General features: G+C 38.4%; 1 protein-coding gene across 4 annotated transcripts in view; it reads left to right on the top strand.

The window, feature by feature from the left end:
• Positions 1–15,726, top strand: part of stan (Protocadherin-like wing polarity protein stan) — a 414,391-nt gene that overhangs the window by 332,628 nt on the left and 66,037 nt on the right. For all 4 annotated transcript variants that reach the window (XM_089241555.1, XM_089241556.1, XM_089241557.1 and 1 more), the window contains exons 6-9: positions 10,609–10,864; positions 12,892–13,096; positions 13,620–13,726; positions 15,015–15,179. In XM_089241555.1, the coding sequence (XP_089097681.1) occupies positions 10,609–10,864; positions 12,892–13,096; positions 13,620–13,726; positions 15,015–15,179 (733 nt within the window). The remainder of the gene's footprint in view (positions 1–10,608; positions 10,865–12,891; positions 13,097–13,619; positions 13,727–15,014; positions 15,180–15,726) is intronic.

The following is a 15,726-nucleotide window of genomic DNA, read 5'->3' as shown; positions in this document are numbered from 1 at the left end:
AATACGATGCTTTTCTTCAGGTCGTGGCAATTAAAATAAGTCATTAACATATCGATTACTTTCTCAGTAAAGTACGTTTTTTCTTCTTCTTTTTTTTTGTGCATTGTAATTATGATTTCAACGTGGGAATGAATAGAAATACCTTGTGTGAAACGAGATTTTACAGTTTCGTTGGAATTATAAACTATCATTCGTGGTGTTTCTTCAATTTGTTCTATTTTTTTTTTAGCATTTTATATTGTCGTTTCTTGCCTAGGTCTGTGAATTACTGACGGCATTTAGTTGCAAGAAATGTTCCACGTCCTTAATTTGAAAAGATGCGTAGTGCAAAGTTGGGATCTGTTCATAAAAAATACCGGCTATACTTTCGTGTATAAGCCACCACGCCCCTTCACTTCAGAACCACCAAATTCGCAAGAAATTGAAAACCTGTGTGTGTGTGTGTGTATAAGCCGACCCCTAAAAATTACCGAATTTTAGTGGAGGAAAAATTCGTACATTTTTCATGTGATAAAAGTTGCAATGAAAAATTATTCAAGCTTTCTAATCCATTCCTCATTCTGATTCTCCGAGCTCTACATCGGAAGCCAATACGGTGAGGGCGTCTCCTGAGACAGGCCAGCTTATATCCTCTAGGGCAGTATTTCTAAACCTTTGGAAGCCCGCGGCCCGGTAAATTTCTTTTCTGTAAGTGAAAGGTCCGGTCATACACGCAACTAACGAGAAATTAATGGGAAAATGAAACAGCGAATCGCGCTCACGACCCGGTATGACTGATGTAAGAGCCCGGTACTGGGCCGCGGCCCGGCGGTTTGGAAACACTTCCCTGGGGGGGGGGGACAGAACGGGGGTCACGATTGTTCGGGTGGCTGTGACACACAAGACTAATTTCGGGTCTCATTAAGGCAACTTTAATAGTCGTCGAAAGGCTTGTTGATGCTAACATGATATCTAAGGGCTGTAAAAATCAACTAAGTTCAACGGGTATCAAAGCCAACGACGAATTTATTTTTTATTTCTTTGCTTTGGCTGTAACATAATTGGTTCTGTGAGTTTGAACATAGCTGCAAAAATCACTCTACTGATTAGTAACACCATCTAAAGCAGTCCAATAACGTCGCGGATCTTCAAGGTATCCGTGTGGTAAACCATATAGCTAGATGACCATCTAATAAATTAATCTGGGGGGCAATATTTTCTCCTCAAAATCTAATCCGTGTATATTATCGACAGACCAGACGCGACCCAGGCTCTCTCCCTCCCGGGATATAAGCCATTTACCCGTGTGGGTTGCCGTGTATATACCGACACCCCCTCCCAAATTAAGGAACAAATTTTACGACAAAAAAAAAATCTCTTCTTATACACGAGTATATAAGACATATAATTTTTATTTTTATGTGGTGTGGAGCTTTTCGTCCTTTAGCCGTTTACGATCACGAACGAAATATTTCGTCCGAACGCCAGTGGAGTAAATTCAAAATCCAGTTCTCTGTACCTTCTTCCCTCTCTTTTCATCATTACCAAACTTCATAGTAATACTAATTTACCTATATTGTAAAACAGCCCTATGCTTTTAGTTCCTTGACATGACAAGATAATAAATTTTATCTTATTACTATATGGTCATTTGTTTTGACGTAGCTTGACCAAATTGGTCTTTGCGCCAAAAAAGCCAAAATTGAATCAAATCAAACAGCCCTACGGATCGAAGTTTTTTTTCCTTCTCCGTTTTTTCTATACCTCTTTTTGGAATTTTTTTCCTCCATGTATATGTAAGAGCGAATGAGGAAACGTAGGATGAGGGTGAAAAGAGAAATCTACTGTACTCTCTCCCTCTCTTATCTATTATGCTGTTTTCCTTTTCTATTTGTTTTGTTTTTTCCCTTCTCTTTGTAGGACAAGGTTATCAGATTTATCGCCAATAAGTCAAATAGAAATCATTCAAATTCGTTGCTAAAAGCTTGTACAAGAAGGGGTTAACTAAAGACTGAAAACGGCTCGAGGACTAGAATCTCGATGCAGATGGAAAAGCAGTTCAGTCTAGGTTTATGTTTTGTTTGTCGGATATTTTTCACCGTTACCGGCGATTTCTTACCGACTTCAGTTACGGCATATTTCGTATCGCCAATACTAAAACCAACTAAATTACTACCCACCCATGACCATGTTCCACGGCTCCATCCGCAGACGAGGCCTGTCTGCCTATAGTGATTCTGGACCAGAACAGGCCATGATCTGGTTAGGAGAAAGAGGTGGTCACCCGAGTTTCGGTAGGGAAAGAACTTGGTATCTATGTCCTTCCCAAGATCGAACCCGCGAACCTGACGGCTGGCTTCATTTTGGTATCTTACCGCTGCGGCGCTCAGCAGGGTTTGAACTGTATCTATGAGTTGCTGGAGTTGTCATTTTCAATTTTTAGACATTGATATTGCGAAGCCAGTAGTGATAATTTTAGCAAAATGTTAAGTGCTCTCGATTATTTTTGGCATTAGTTTATGAACAACAGAACTTCAGCCGTACCCCGTGTGGCGTGGTGGTAAGATGCTCGTCCACCACCGTGAAGGCTGCCGTCACGGTTCCAGGTTCAAACCCGGAGGGGAATATAGTCAAGATATATTCCTTAACGGACTTGAGGACTACCACGGATAGATGGCACCTTCATTGCCAACCCTCTCATTAATGGCAGTAAATTTCAATATAGCGATATGGCCAGAGTTGGTGAAGTAGCTTCACCCATATTATGCATACCCGAAGTTGTTTTCTTGAAAAGAGACATCTATTTGTCCACTTTCATTTCATAACAACAACAACATTTCAGTGTTTTTCGTCGAATACCACGAAAGTGATTAATTTTGTAACATTTTGAACTTATAGAACTTTAAGCATCGGTGTATCAATCATTTTCGATTACGAAGCTCGCGTGAAATCGCAATGTGCCATCTCACACACAACTGTTTTTATCTACCTGCCAGTCGATTATTATGTGATTATGGTAAATCACAAATGATAATTTCTTTGGTAGATATATTTCGGTGATGATTTTCAACAGAAGACGTGAATGAGGGAAGGACTCGGAAAAAATTTTGTTACTAGAGAGAATTCACTATTCTCTCCCAATAGGTTTTCATTATTATTATCTTTACTCTGTGACGCATTTGTTGAATCGTGAACCTGGACGCAAATTATCCATTGACAGGCAGTGATTTGAATGTCTTCTAAACGTAGTGTTTTCGGCCGTCAGTGTCAACGTTATTATATGCCTGTCGGGGAACGCTAAGTGCTCCGTTGGATGCCCGATGATTTACCACTAAAGGGAGGACTATACATATCATTATTTGCACAGGTCTTCTCAATCATTTGTCCCATATATTGCGCATTGCATCATGAGACTAATTTCCCAATGATATGAGAATTGAACGCAGCTGTGATAAATTGAATGAGTTAAAGGGTCAATACATTGTTCACCCTTTTCTCTCTCCATAGGTTACGTTCTCAATAACTATTTTTGCATCGAAAACATTGGCTACAAAGAATTTTCTAGAAACGAAAATGTAAAGAACGAAATTTTATTATTTGCTGGAAATTAGGTATAGAAATTGCAATTAGGAAATTTCATTTACAAAGAAAGTTCTGATATTTTTGCTAAAATGTGAGAATTGTATTTGAATTATTTTTGTCGCAAGAATTCGTTATAATATTAAAATATTATGTAAGAATCTTCCGCGAAATTCGTTCAAAGAAACTTTCTGAAAAATTTAATGCAATAATTGAACGTCTTGCATAAATAAATTAGAAAAATAATTTTAAAAAAATCATGTCAAAAATTGTTTCTACGAAATTTGTTCGAGAATTCTGAATAAATAATGTTCTATGGAAATTAACATTTTAATATTTATAATTAATATAATAATACTTCAAAAGAATCATCTCTGCGAGATGAAATTTCATCAGATATTCTTAAAAATACATTAATGCAAGAACTTGAAAGATTGGTAAAAAAAAAAAATTATCAATTAAAGTATTTGATGGTGTTTTTGAAGAATTTCTGCAGAGATAATTCAAAATTTTCTTCGAAATTATGCGAGAAATGAAGAAATTGATGGAAAAAGTATATTGTAGTGGTTTTTTCTACATAATGTTTGTTCATGATAAATTGCTAATACAGTATATTTTGGGGCATTGTATTGTTATACATTTGACATCCATTATTATTTTATGGGCATCATTCTTCACCCACCTCGTTAGTGGCCTCTGTATTTGTATAAAAATTAGCAATTAAATAATTAAAAAAAATTAATATCAAAACATCAGGAATCAGTGAAATAATATCAAAAGAACCGGTGTTAAATGTTCACAATATTAATAAGAAAATTTCAAAAAGCTAAAGTTAATTATCATTTTCCAGATATTGTTACAAGAAATTCATAAATTGAATAAAGAATTTCGGACAATTTATAAAGCATTTTACAGAATTCATGGAAAAAATTATATGGTTTCAGTTCAAAAAATTCAGAAATTAGTTACAATAATTCAAAAATTGTCGAGCGGGAGTGATGTCATTATATCAAATAAAGCAATAATTTTGACATAGTGAAAAAATTTTAATATCAATGAAACTGATAGAGGTACTACTACTACTAAACCATACATGTACATCGTCCATATTCCTCAGCAGAACCTCTAACGAATTGGTACATGTTGCAATGTGCGTGTACGAGTAGTGAAACCTGACGTGAAGTGTGTCTCTGTGTAATGCTTGTTATGTGTAGTGCTGCCATCTGCCCCACCAGTTTTTTTTTTCTAACTATGAGTGAAAGTGTAATGATTGAATAATTGTATCGTTGTAGGCCTGTTGCTCTCTGTGGCTAGAATTTTCGATCTCCCCATTCAAAAGTCTGGCCACAGAGAGCAACGGCCCTACAACGATTCAATGATTGTATCGTTGTAGGTCTGTTGCTCTGTGTGCCTACAACGATTGAATAATTGTTTCTATTGATAGAGGTATTGCAAACTTTGGAAAAATTAGGTAAAAATACACAAAAGATGAATTCAGAAAAAATTTTTTGGTGAAAAATAAATAAATGCGAAAAATGCGTATACGGGGTGATTATAAAAAAACTATCCCGACATATGGGCCCCTAACTATCACACCATTCACAGAAACTGAACGAAATTTTGGCATAAGGTATTTTGAGGTATGCGCTCAAGAATGATATGGAAAACAACAGTGTCACTCTAACAGTTACGGTTACAGTGAGAAAATTTCGAAAATATCAAATGGCAACACCAAGTTTTTTGTATTGGAATGCGATCTCCATACTGAAAAACACTAAATAGCGTTGGAATGGCACCTGTAGCACGAAAATGCCCGGAGCTAGGCAAGGAAAAAGGACTTTGCCGTGCACCAGAGCATTAATGTTCGTTTCATTCGTCACACCGTTTGTTCGGCTGAGATCCCACAAGGCCTGATTAGTCCTCCACAAGGTCATGTGGAAAACACAATAAAATGCTTTATTTTATGCTGCTTCTCTGTCCTTATTGGTTGTCCTCACTTTTAGCCTATCTACCGCCGGTGATTTTCATGCTACAGTTGCCGTTCGAACGCTATTTATGGTTTTTCACAATGGAGATCACATTCCAATACAAAAAACTTGGTGTTGCCATTTGATATTTCCGAAATTTTCTCACTGTAACCGTAACTGTTAGAGTGACACTGTTGTTTTCCATATCATTCTTGAGCGCATACATCAAAATACCTTATGCCAAAATTTCATTCAGTTTCTATGAATGGTATGACAGTTAGGGGCCCATATGTCGGGATAGTTTTTTTATAATCACCCTGTATATTCTAATGTAAAAGCGCAAGAAAAAAAAATTAGTTTAATAAAATATAGAAAACTAAATACAATAATTATAGATAATTAATTACAATAAATGTCGAAAATTAAATGTAATAAATGTAGAAAGTTAAATGTAATAAATGTAGAAAGTTAAATGTAATAAATGTAGAAAGTTAAATATATAATATATACAAAAAATTAAATATAATAAATTTAGAAATGAAAAATAAATAATTAAAATGTAAGTAAACCAAGTATAAAATATGAAAAATAGACGAAAAAATGCAGAAAAATGCAGAAAAAATGCAAAATAGATGAAAGAAATGTAAAAAATTACGGGAAATTAAATTTAAAACAAATAACATTTTTTTTTGTTGCAGAATAAATCAAGGAAAAAATATTGATAAATTCACCGAGAGAAAATTAATAAATTTTTTCTCCTGATCTCCAGAAAATGGAGAAGTCACATTTCACCAATGCACATACATTATAACCTACAGAGAAAATTTCAGCTTTAAATATATTTTCCGTCCGAGAAATATTATTCCTTATGTGAACACAAAAAGAAATAAAAAAAAAAAAATGGGGAAAAAAACCGGAGAAAAGAGGAAAAACATTTTTTTTTCTCCGCACTTCTTTTCATGTCCCTGTCAGGACAACATGCTGACAGGTTCCATGTTTTTTTCCTTTTGTGAAAAAATTCACTGCGTGCACTTTCGCCACTTAAGAAGTCAGTCCCGTAGACATTCCTTTTTCTCTCGCTCGATCCGTCCATAACTTTTTCTTTATTATATATTTTGGTATCTATCCTTGTACACGTACATACGCGTATATACACTAGCGTCCATCTAGTATGTTCTTTTCAGCCTGCCGGGCACCAGAATGGACAAGGAGAAACAGCCAACTGGACTTTTCTTTGGCTCTTGTTATAGCGCGTTGTATGTGTCTGAGCGTTTCAATGTTATCGCCCCAACTTGTATAAAATAAGTCCCGGCCAATGTACGGGGGGGAAAAAAGTTTTTTGCTTTCCCGTTAGAGTTACGAAGCTCTATTTTCCAGTCTTATTTCTAAACATTGAAGTCACGCGTCCGGCATTTTATATATATATAATATTCTTGTTATTTTCTGAAGTTTATTCTGGCTCCTTTTTTTTCCTTTTTCCGTTTTGTGTGACATGGATATATCTTTAACTTATGAGACACCCGGACAGGAAACGAATAAAAGTAGCATTTGGCGAGTTATATCTCAGGGTGATACAAGGTGTTCTGAAATGAACTGACGGCTTCCAAAGAGTAGGGTGTCTATCGTCATGGAAAAGCCACGAAATGAGGAAATAGGTCGCGAAAGTGAAGAAATGACAAAGATGGGCCATGGACTTTTTCCCGTTTAGTTCCCGTAGTCGATTTTATCGCCAAACATCATGGCTGATCCGTGGTGTTTGGCGATCGTGAAAGCCCGCTGGATACCCGTGATCGTGCAGTTGCGGTCAGCTGAAGATTGTTTTGCTTGATTTGCTGATTTTAAAAGCGCGAATGCGAGTCGGTTTCGGTTTGAAAGCCACCAAAAGCGAGCAGCAGAAACTATCGTGATTTCTGTTGTCGGTCGTTATTGCTCGGAATCTCGTTGAAATGTTTCATTTTGCGAGCAAAAGAACTATTGCACCAAACAAGAAAAGTTAAATCACCAAATAAAGAGTGGTGGTCTTGCTGCAGACCATGTTGTTTTCAGAACGTGCACGCGCGTGATTGGTGCTCGATTTGCTGGCGACTGTTGGTTGACGCCAATATTTTTCCTGGCGACGTTTAATAATAGGTGTACTTTATTCTACAAGAAACCGACATCCACAATCGGTACAGTTGTTGGAGTATGGGGAAGGTGGTGGGTTCGATTCACTCAAACCAAGCTGCGATCCCCCCCCCCCGTTGCCTTGTTCGTTTTTTAATGTGATGTTAAAATTATATTTAATTTTAATGCACGGGGCTAGGAGTTTTTTTTCCAAACAGTGAAGGTGGCGCGCGGGGTACGGGGGGCGAACACGTTCAATAAGTTACCATTTATTGATTCACTAAAAATGTTGTCATTGTTTTTCTGATTTAATCATTTTCTGATTCAATTGAAATGCGGTTCAGCTGCATCAAGTTGACAGTAATATTGCTCCTTATATTATATATACAGTCGAATCCCGTTATAACGAAATCCAAGAGACCAGAGAAATCACTCCGATATAACGAAATTTCGTTATAAAGGAATTCCAAGTATTTGCATTGTCTCTATGTATACTTATATGGGGAATTAGAAAAGTGTTCGTTAAAACGTGATTTTCGCTATCATGGTATTCGTTAAAACGGGATTCGACTGTACTATATATTATACGTATGGTGATAAGTTTGCCAAACGTAACAGCCGGAGACACACTTTACTGTGTGTGTGTGTGTGTGTGTGTGTGTGTGTGGAAAATCACCTCCTCTCATATCGCGCATGCGTGTTCTGACAATGTTGAACCTGCTCAACACTGCAGCGAGTATCTCTTGTGTTAAATTGCTAATGTCGCCAAATAATGAGTCATCAACGTCACCAAAGAATAAGCGTTGAATCTGCAATGATGTCATCAAAAAAGTGTAAAATTTTCAATGTCGTCAAAAGAGTCGAGAAAAAGCCACTAAATTTTCATTTTGGTATGCATCGTCAACATCACCAGATAACAAGTTTTAAATCACCAACGTCACCAAATAACGAGTGTTAAGTCATAAAAGTCGCCAAATAATGAGTGCCACCAAATAAGTCAAGGAAAAATGGCCGAATTTTTCTTTGGGTATATGGTAAAACCTGAAGAATGTCGTTCCAGGAAGAAGTTCAGAGAGTTTTCAGTGTAAATAGTGATTATGGTAGCAGATTTATGGAGACAGGCCATAAAATTAAAGGAACTGTCCTATTGTTCGTACGAAATCTTATCGATAGGTGCAGCTGCGACAAAAGCAATTGAAAAAAAATAGGTAAATAAAATCATATAATCTCAGAATGCCTCAGTCTGTATCAATTACGTGTCGTGATCTTACGCCGGGATTACACTGTAAAAGTTTGATAAAAGTTCTTTTATAGAACTTGACAAAAATGCAGACAATAATCGTACCGGTTACATTCGCTAAGATGCAACCAATAGTCTTGTTGGCTGAATTTTTTATGTTTTATAAAACTTTTATAGTATAATACCGGCCTTAGAATGAAGTTAGCTCTGTTGAGTGGATACTGAATTGGTTACGCATTCAGAAATTATTTGTATTTGTAGTAGCACCTAGGGCTGTTTCAGGAACGTAACTAACGTTGTGTATTTATGAATTATTGGGGGACTCTTGCATTTTCTTTCATAAACCAAGATGTGGCAATCATTCGTCCGAGTCATTACGGCTGGCCACAAAATCGTGAGAAATTTGAACGTTCTATTCTGAACCGATGCAAGCTAAAAGGCCTCTCATGGAATCTAAAAGGCTCAATAACGCATTGGTTGGAAACAGCTGCCCTCAGAGCAGTGGTTCTTGACCAGCAGACTCCCTTGGAGAGGTTTCCGTCCATGAGCTTGGATGAGAAAACATTTCACATAATGTTTTTCATTATTATATGCTAGATATTATTCTTTATAGGGGTTCATGGCATTTATCTTATTGGTGGATGGGGGGGGGGTCCCTAGATTCCGTCTCATTGGCACAAATGGTCCGGGGAATAGGAAAGGGTTGATAACGCCGGCAATAGAGGAAATTTCCATGCACACCGATCATGAAACAAATACATTTTGATTATCAGTTCCTTGGATTTACTAATTTTGTTCATTGACGAATCAATCCTGACAATTAATCGAACAGATAAGCGCGAACGTGCACACAGCGGTGTCTGCTGATAGGATTCCGCGCTAGCAGTTTGGCAGCTTACTGAGTAAATCTTATGCCCTGTCCCGCAAATGTGCTGCCAGAATTAATGATTATAATTAGACCAACCTGTTTCTGCAATCCTAGAAAAAGGTTCTTTCATTCCATTCTGTAAGAAGGCCTATCTTTCTTTCTTCGGTCCCGTTCTGTCAGACGACCTTTCTTCGGCATATTCTATCAGAGTATCAATTTTTCCTTTCTCCAGTTCATTCTGTCAGAGGGCCTATCTTTCTTCTGCCCATTCTGACAGAGAACATTTCTTTCTTCGGTTCGTTCTGTCAGACGACCTTTCGGCCCATTTTGTCAGAGGGCCTATCTTTCTTTCTTTGGTCCATTCTGTCAGAGAACCTATCTTTCTTCGGTACACTCAACATTCTTTCGTTCAACAAACAGATAAAAAGAAAGCCCCACCCACCCATCTGACAAAGTGGACCGAAAGCGTTTTTCTAGAACCTACAGGCATAGGTCAGCAGGTATGGATTCAGGGAAATGTGTCTGGAAGGAGTGAGAATGAATTATGGCAGCGGTTCTCAACCTTTTTCGACTCGCGGAGTCCTTTCTGTTCTATAATTTCTATGGCGGAGCCCCTAGGCCTATTTTTTTTTTATTTATTCAGATTTACTGGGTTTTTTATTTTCTTCGAGCTGCCGCGGAGCCCCTGGGGATTGGCCAAGAAGCCCATTGGGCTACGCTGAATTATGGAAATGAAAATCTTCAGGTGGCATATGTCCCTTAACGGAACATTACTTCTTACCATATTATTTCTGGATCTCATTTCAACATGTTGTATGAACGGAAAAAAACATTTTTGTCAATATAATTTTATCTATTTTTCCCTTATGCAGGTCGTAATTGCGAAGTGAACCTTTGGGAAGATTCGTGTCAACGAGCTCGTGCCAGGGTGAAGGAACCTCGCGGCGTCTGCAGGGGTGACTCCAAGTGTTCGAGCCACGGGAGCGACGGCGGTGTCAGCTGTGAAGGTTGCTCGACGGCCTCGTGGAGCACTAGGCTCTGCGAACTTCGTGCCAGAAGTTTCACGAAGGGATCGTTCCTGACTTTCCCATCCTTGAAACAGAGACATCGACTGCACATAAAGCTCAGGTCAGTAACGTCACCGTTACAAAACCCTGGATCAAAATGAAATTATGGATGTCTGAAAGATTGGTCACAGTAGTAATAATTTTCGTCGATAAATGTTAGAAATTTTGGTTACTATGCATGATATCTGGTTATTTATTATTCATAACTGCCAATCGTGTCGGTTAGTTTGATCAATTTATCATACCCAAACGCACCTGGTTAAGGGGCCGTTCAAGTATTACGTAAGCGCATTTTTAGCCATTTTTGACCTCCCTTCCCCCCCTTGTCAGCAAAATTTCGTCATCAGCTCTGCCCCTCTGAATCCAAACTCATATTTTCATAAAGGGTGGTTGATGACGTAAGCGTTATCCAAACTCCACTCCCCCCTTGTCATCAAAAGTCAGAAAATCGGAAACCCCCTCCCCTCCCCTTCGATGATGACGTAATACTTGAACGGCCGCTAACCCTTTGCAGTCCAGAGATTTTCCCGGTACTTTGTTAGTACAATTCGTGCTTTGTAGCGCCCTCTCCCGCAAGGAGGAAGCCCTCACCCCCTAATGATGTCTCTCGCATTTTTCCAATAGCTTATAAGTTTTGCTAAGAAGCCAAATTCACGGGGGCCTTTCTGTAGTCGTAAGGAGCCGTCATAACAATGAAGTAGCGTTTATACATGATGCCGAGCGACCGCAAAAGGTAAATTTGATGAATATTTGAAATTTATAGCCCTCAGTATATGAACGCATATATTAAGAGGTCGTGCATAATAACATGACCTTAATGACATGCATAATAACCCTAATGTAATTGGGGAATTTGATAAATATGAAAAGAAAAATCTCGAGTATATCGAGGTCCGATTGTAGAATTCGTTAAATTGGTGTTTATTATATGGGAGGTGGCTGGGGTCTGATTGTATACGCACAAAACTAGTAAAAATTTGTTAAATTGAATAATTTGTTATATGGAAGTTCGTTATATCGGGCTACGGTCATAAATTTTATTTAGTAAGAAATGATCCTATCGGGGTACAATCGTTAAAGTGGTTATATGAGAATTCATTATATCCGGGGTACGTTCGTTTGGTTTATTAAATAGGAGTTCGTTATATCGAGGTCCGATCTCAGAATTCATCAAATAGGAGTTATTTCGGTCATTCTTGGAAAAATGCACTAAATCAGAGTTCGTTATATCCGGTTCAGACTTCGTTCACAAGTACATTCATCTACATAATATATCTTATCCCAGCACTCAGACCAATTTATCATATTCACCAATACGAAATGGCGGTTATGCATAATAATTAACAAATGTGATGAATTTAGTGCGATTTAATAATGTTTACCAACGACGCTTGAGTGTTATGCATAATCGCCGGTAAAAATGATAATTTTAGGAAAATTTATTGCTTTAGATCAGTTTCCCAAACTTCCATCGTCTCCTTCTTCAGAATTTGTTTTTTCTCTCATCACCCACAACTCAAGCAAACCCATAGCATAGGATCCTATGCTATTCCCGTAGCTTCTATCGCACCCCTCCCCCCGGTCCATTCCATCTCCCACAAGGGGGCAATATTGCTCACTTTGGGAAACACTGCTTCAGATGGTCGATCCTAGAATGCAATAAATCTCGCCGAAATGCAAGATTTACCGATGCTGGGGCTCGACGAAAGCCGAGAGGGGTCTTGGGGTTGTCCTCAAAAGAGGTAATTATGATTATCATCCATAATAACCGGATTTATCACAATTACCGTAACATATCCCAGTGGTTCTTGACCAGGGGGTCCTCGGAGAGGTTCCGGGGCCCTCGTGACATTAGATGAGAAAACAACTGGCTCACTGTTTTTACACTGCTAGTATGTATTGAACATTGTTTTGTAAAGGGGTCCTTGTTTTTCATTTTATAAGCACGGGGTCCTGTTTAGGGAAATTTATCAAACTTACCAAAATGGTCGGCGGTTAGGAACATATATCAAGGTTACCGGCTACTATGCATAATATTCGGGTTCATCACATCTACTGTAACATATATATTTCTTGTGGTCATTCCAGATTTGCGACCAGAAAGACGGAAGGCTTGATATTATACAACGGCAGATACAACGACAAGCATGATTTCATCGCGATGGAGGTGATCGAGTCACAGCTGGTAGTCTCTTTCTCACTGGGAGTCAACGTTTCAAAGGTCTCGGTTCAAGTACCCGGAGGTGTCAGTGATGGCGAATGGCACGAGGCAGAACTTTCGTATTTCAATAGGGTTAGTATTGTTGAATAATATCCAAACACATCGTCTATTCATGTCCACCCGCGGCATGCTAGAGTGGGCCCCACTCCCCTGACTCGGGCTGGAGCCCTGTCAGCCGAACTCTTTTAGTATGACTTTGTGAGAAATTTTATTCAACTTGGATACACTAAGTCAAGTTCCGGAGCCATATTTCATTCAGAAAATAAAAAAATTGGGGGAATTATTAATAAACAAAAATAATTTACAAATTGATCAATCAATAAAAAGTTGATATGACATCACAGAAACCAAACTTAATTTTGAAATTTCACATTGATTTTTTACTAACAGGTTGGTAGAGAGTAAAATCAACGATATTTCCCCCGTTGTGAACTACATAGAGCCATCTATCGGCGAATTGATTATTTGCTGTTAGTTCTTCGACAGTTCAACAGATGGCAGCAGAAAGAGACGTTTTCCATTTGTATATATTTAACGCGCTTAATTTCGTTGTTTTTCAAATCTAAAATTTGTGATTTTATTTTTCTTTCCATAGACGGCAACCCTTACGGTTGATCATTGCGATACTGGATTGGCAATCAAATATGGTGAGAAGCTGGGATATCGATGCGCCAACTCTGTTCAGCATGTTTTGGAGCCGCGGTAATGATCGGAGAACTTTTTTTTTTAAATTAATTTTGTAATTAATAAGAAATGGCTGAATAATTATATAATTGATTATTCCTATTGATGATATGCAGTGAAACCTCTTGATATACTCTGCAGATTAACAAAAAATGCCGCTGTAGAGGCATTACCGTTGTATAGAGAGGCGGCAGAGTTTAACGTTAGCGTATAGACATTTCCGAACAAGACTTGAAAAAATATCGAAAGATTTATATCGTTATATCGGGTATCGTTAAAGCGAGGTTTCATTGCACATCTGGGCAAAATGGTTGATATAGCATAGAAATGAATTACCTTTTGGGTTAGATAATCCAATTGAAAGCCGAGGTAGATGAACCCAAAATTGCAAAAGAACCACGGCTGTACGCGTTTCGGAACTATATGAAGTTCCTTGATCAGTAGCAGAAACAAAGAAGAAAAACTCCTTATAGAGGGAGTTACGCGCTGTTGTAGACGAAACAGCCGAATTCAAAATGTTGATATAGCATCTTGGCTTGATAACTGCAGTGGCAAGTGGGGTATTTGTTTGGACCCCATAACTGTGAGATCCACAAATCTGGGAAATTTATATATTCCCTCGTAACGATAATTTCAGGGCCTGTTTTTCGCATGGGCAAACGGAGCATGTCCGGCACGCAAAAACGGGTTACCTTTTGCATTTTAAATACGGACTAACGTGCCCCCCCCCCTCCTTTCCTGTGTCTCTACCCCAACACTATATCTAGGGGAAACCAAAAATTGATATTTGGCCATGCCCCGAGCTTACGAGAAACAGACCTAGTGCAAAAATATTCAATCTTTGCCATGGGGAAATGCTCCCTCATGACTGGTTTTACCCAGAGCTTCCTCACATCTGAGTCGGGACCTGATGAAACTCATTCGTGAAAGAAATTTATTAGGCAATAGGTCTCAGGAACTAGAACCTGATGTGGCAAGAATAGTGGAGGCAGCTCACACGCTTGCTTCTGGTAACAGGCTACGATTACCACAGAAATCGTAACCCGTACGATTTCTGATGGTTACAACCAGGAATCGTACTCAGTCAGTACTTTTCTTCGGAAAAAAAATCAATTTGAGATGCCGGAGAAACGAATACCCGCCATTGGTTGAAGCATCCACAACATTCCCAAATCACCCCTGTTTCAACGTACATTTTCTGTCAATTTGCTTGATTAGCGATCGACCGGCCACAGCTTCACAATGTGTGTTATTGTCATTATAACTTAGATTCGTTATTTTAACAACCCTGTCAAATTTTTTGTAGTTGCGCGGATGTCATGCAGACCTGTTACCGTTTCTTGGATCTGACCGGACCCTTGCAGATAGGAGGACTACCTGCTCTTCCTTCAGATTTCCAGATAAAGAATAAAGATTTCATTGGTTGCATTATGGACTTGTACATAGACCATCAAATGCTGGATCTAAATAGGTAAGATTTAGTGAGATCACAAAATAGTCTTTATACAGTGATTCCTCGGCTTACGAATCTTTCTTCTAACGAAGAATTTTTCCGTGGTTTTTCTTCCTCGGCTAACGAACATTTTCGTTGATATGGGGGCCCATGTGCTAATATAAAAGCCGCGTCAAGCTCTTAATTTCAGCGCCAATCATCGCATCAGATCGCCAATCATCACTGCAGCCCGATTAACTCGTATCCACACCTCGGAATCTTTTTCCACGTGTGCCTACGCTTGACTTTTAGAAATGTTTTGAAACATTTGGTTTGTAAAAATGAAAGATTCAGCTGATAGAAAATGCATTGAATAAAAAGGAGCTCATATGTTCTCACGGCACGCGTTCCTTCAGTGCAAGACGCTTAGCACCAAACTGAACAGTGTGGGCATTCTAGGTATATCATGTATATGACATGTATCAGTCACAGATATGAGCTCACCAAATCACAAATGGATAGGGACGCCTACGATCTCAACTGGGTTAATGTCAACACTAGCTTTAATATATTGATGGTGTTGGTG

Source organism: Pholcus phalangioides, unplaced genomic scaffold (assembly GCF_987345545.1).
Source record: "Pholcus phalangioides strain wild (caught in Gottingen) unplaced genomic scaffold, Ppha-v1.0 ptg000014l_1, whole genome shotgun sequence".
Classification (NCBI taxonomy): Eukaryota; Metazoa; Arthropoda; class Arachnida; order Araneae; family Pholcidae; genus Pholcus; species Pholcus phalangioides.
Note: the sequence above shows the minus strand (reverse complement) of the source record. Positions and strands in the feature narration are given on the sequence as shown.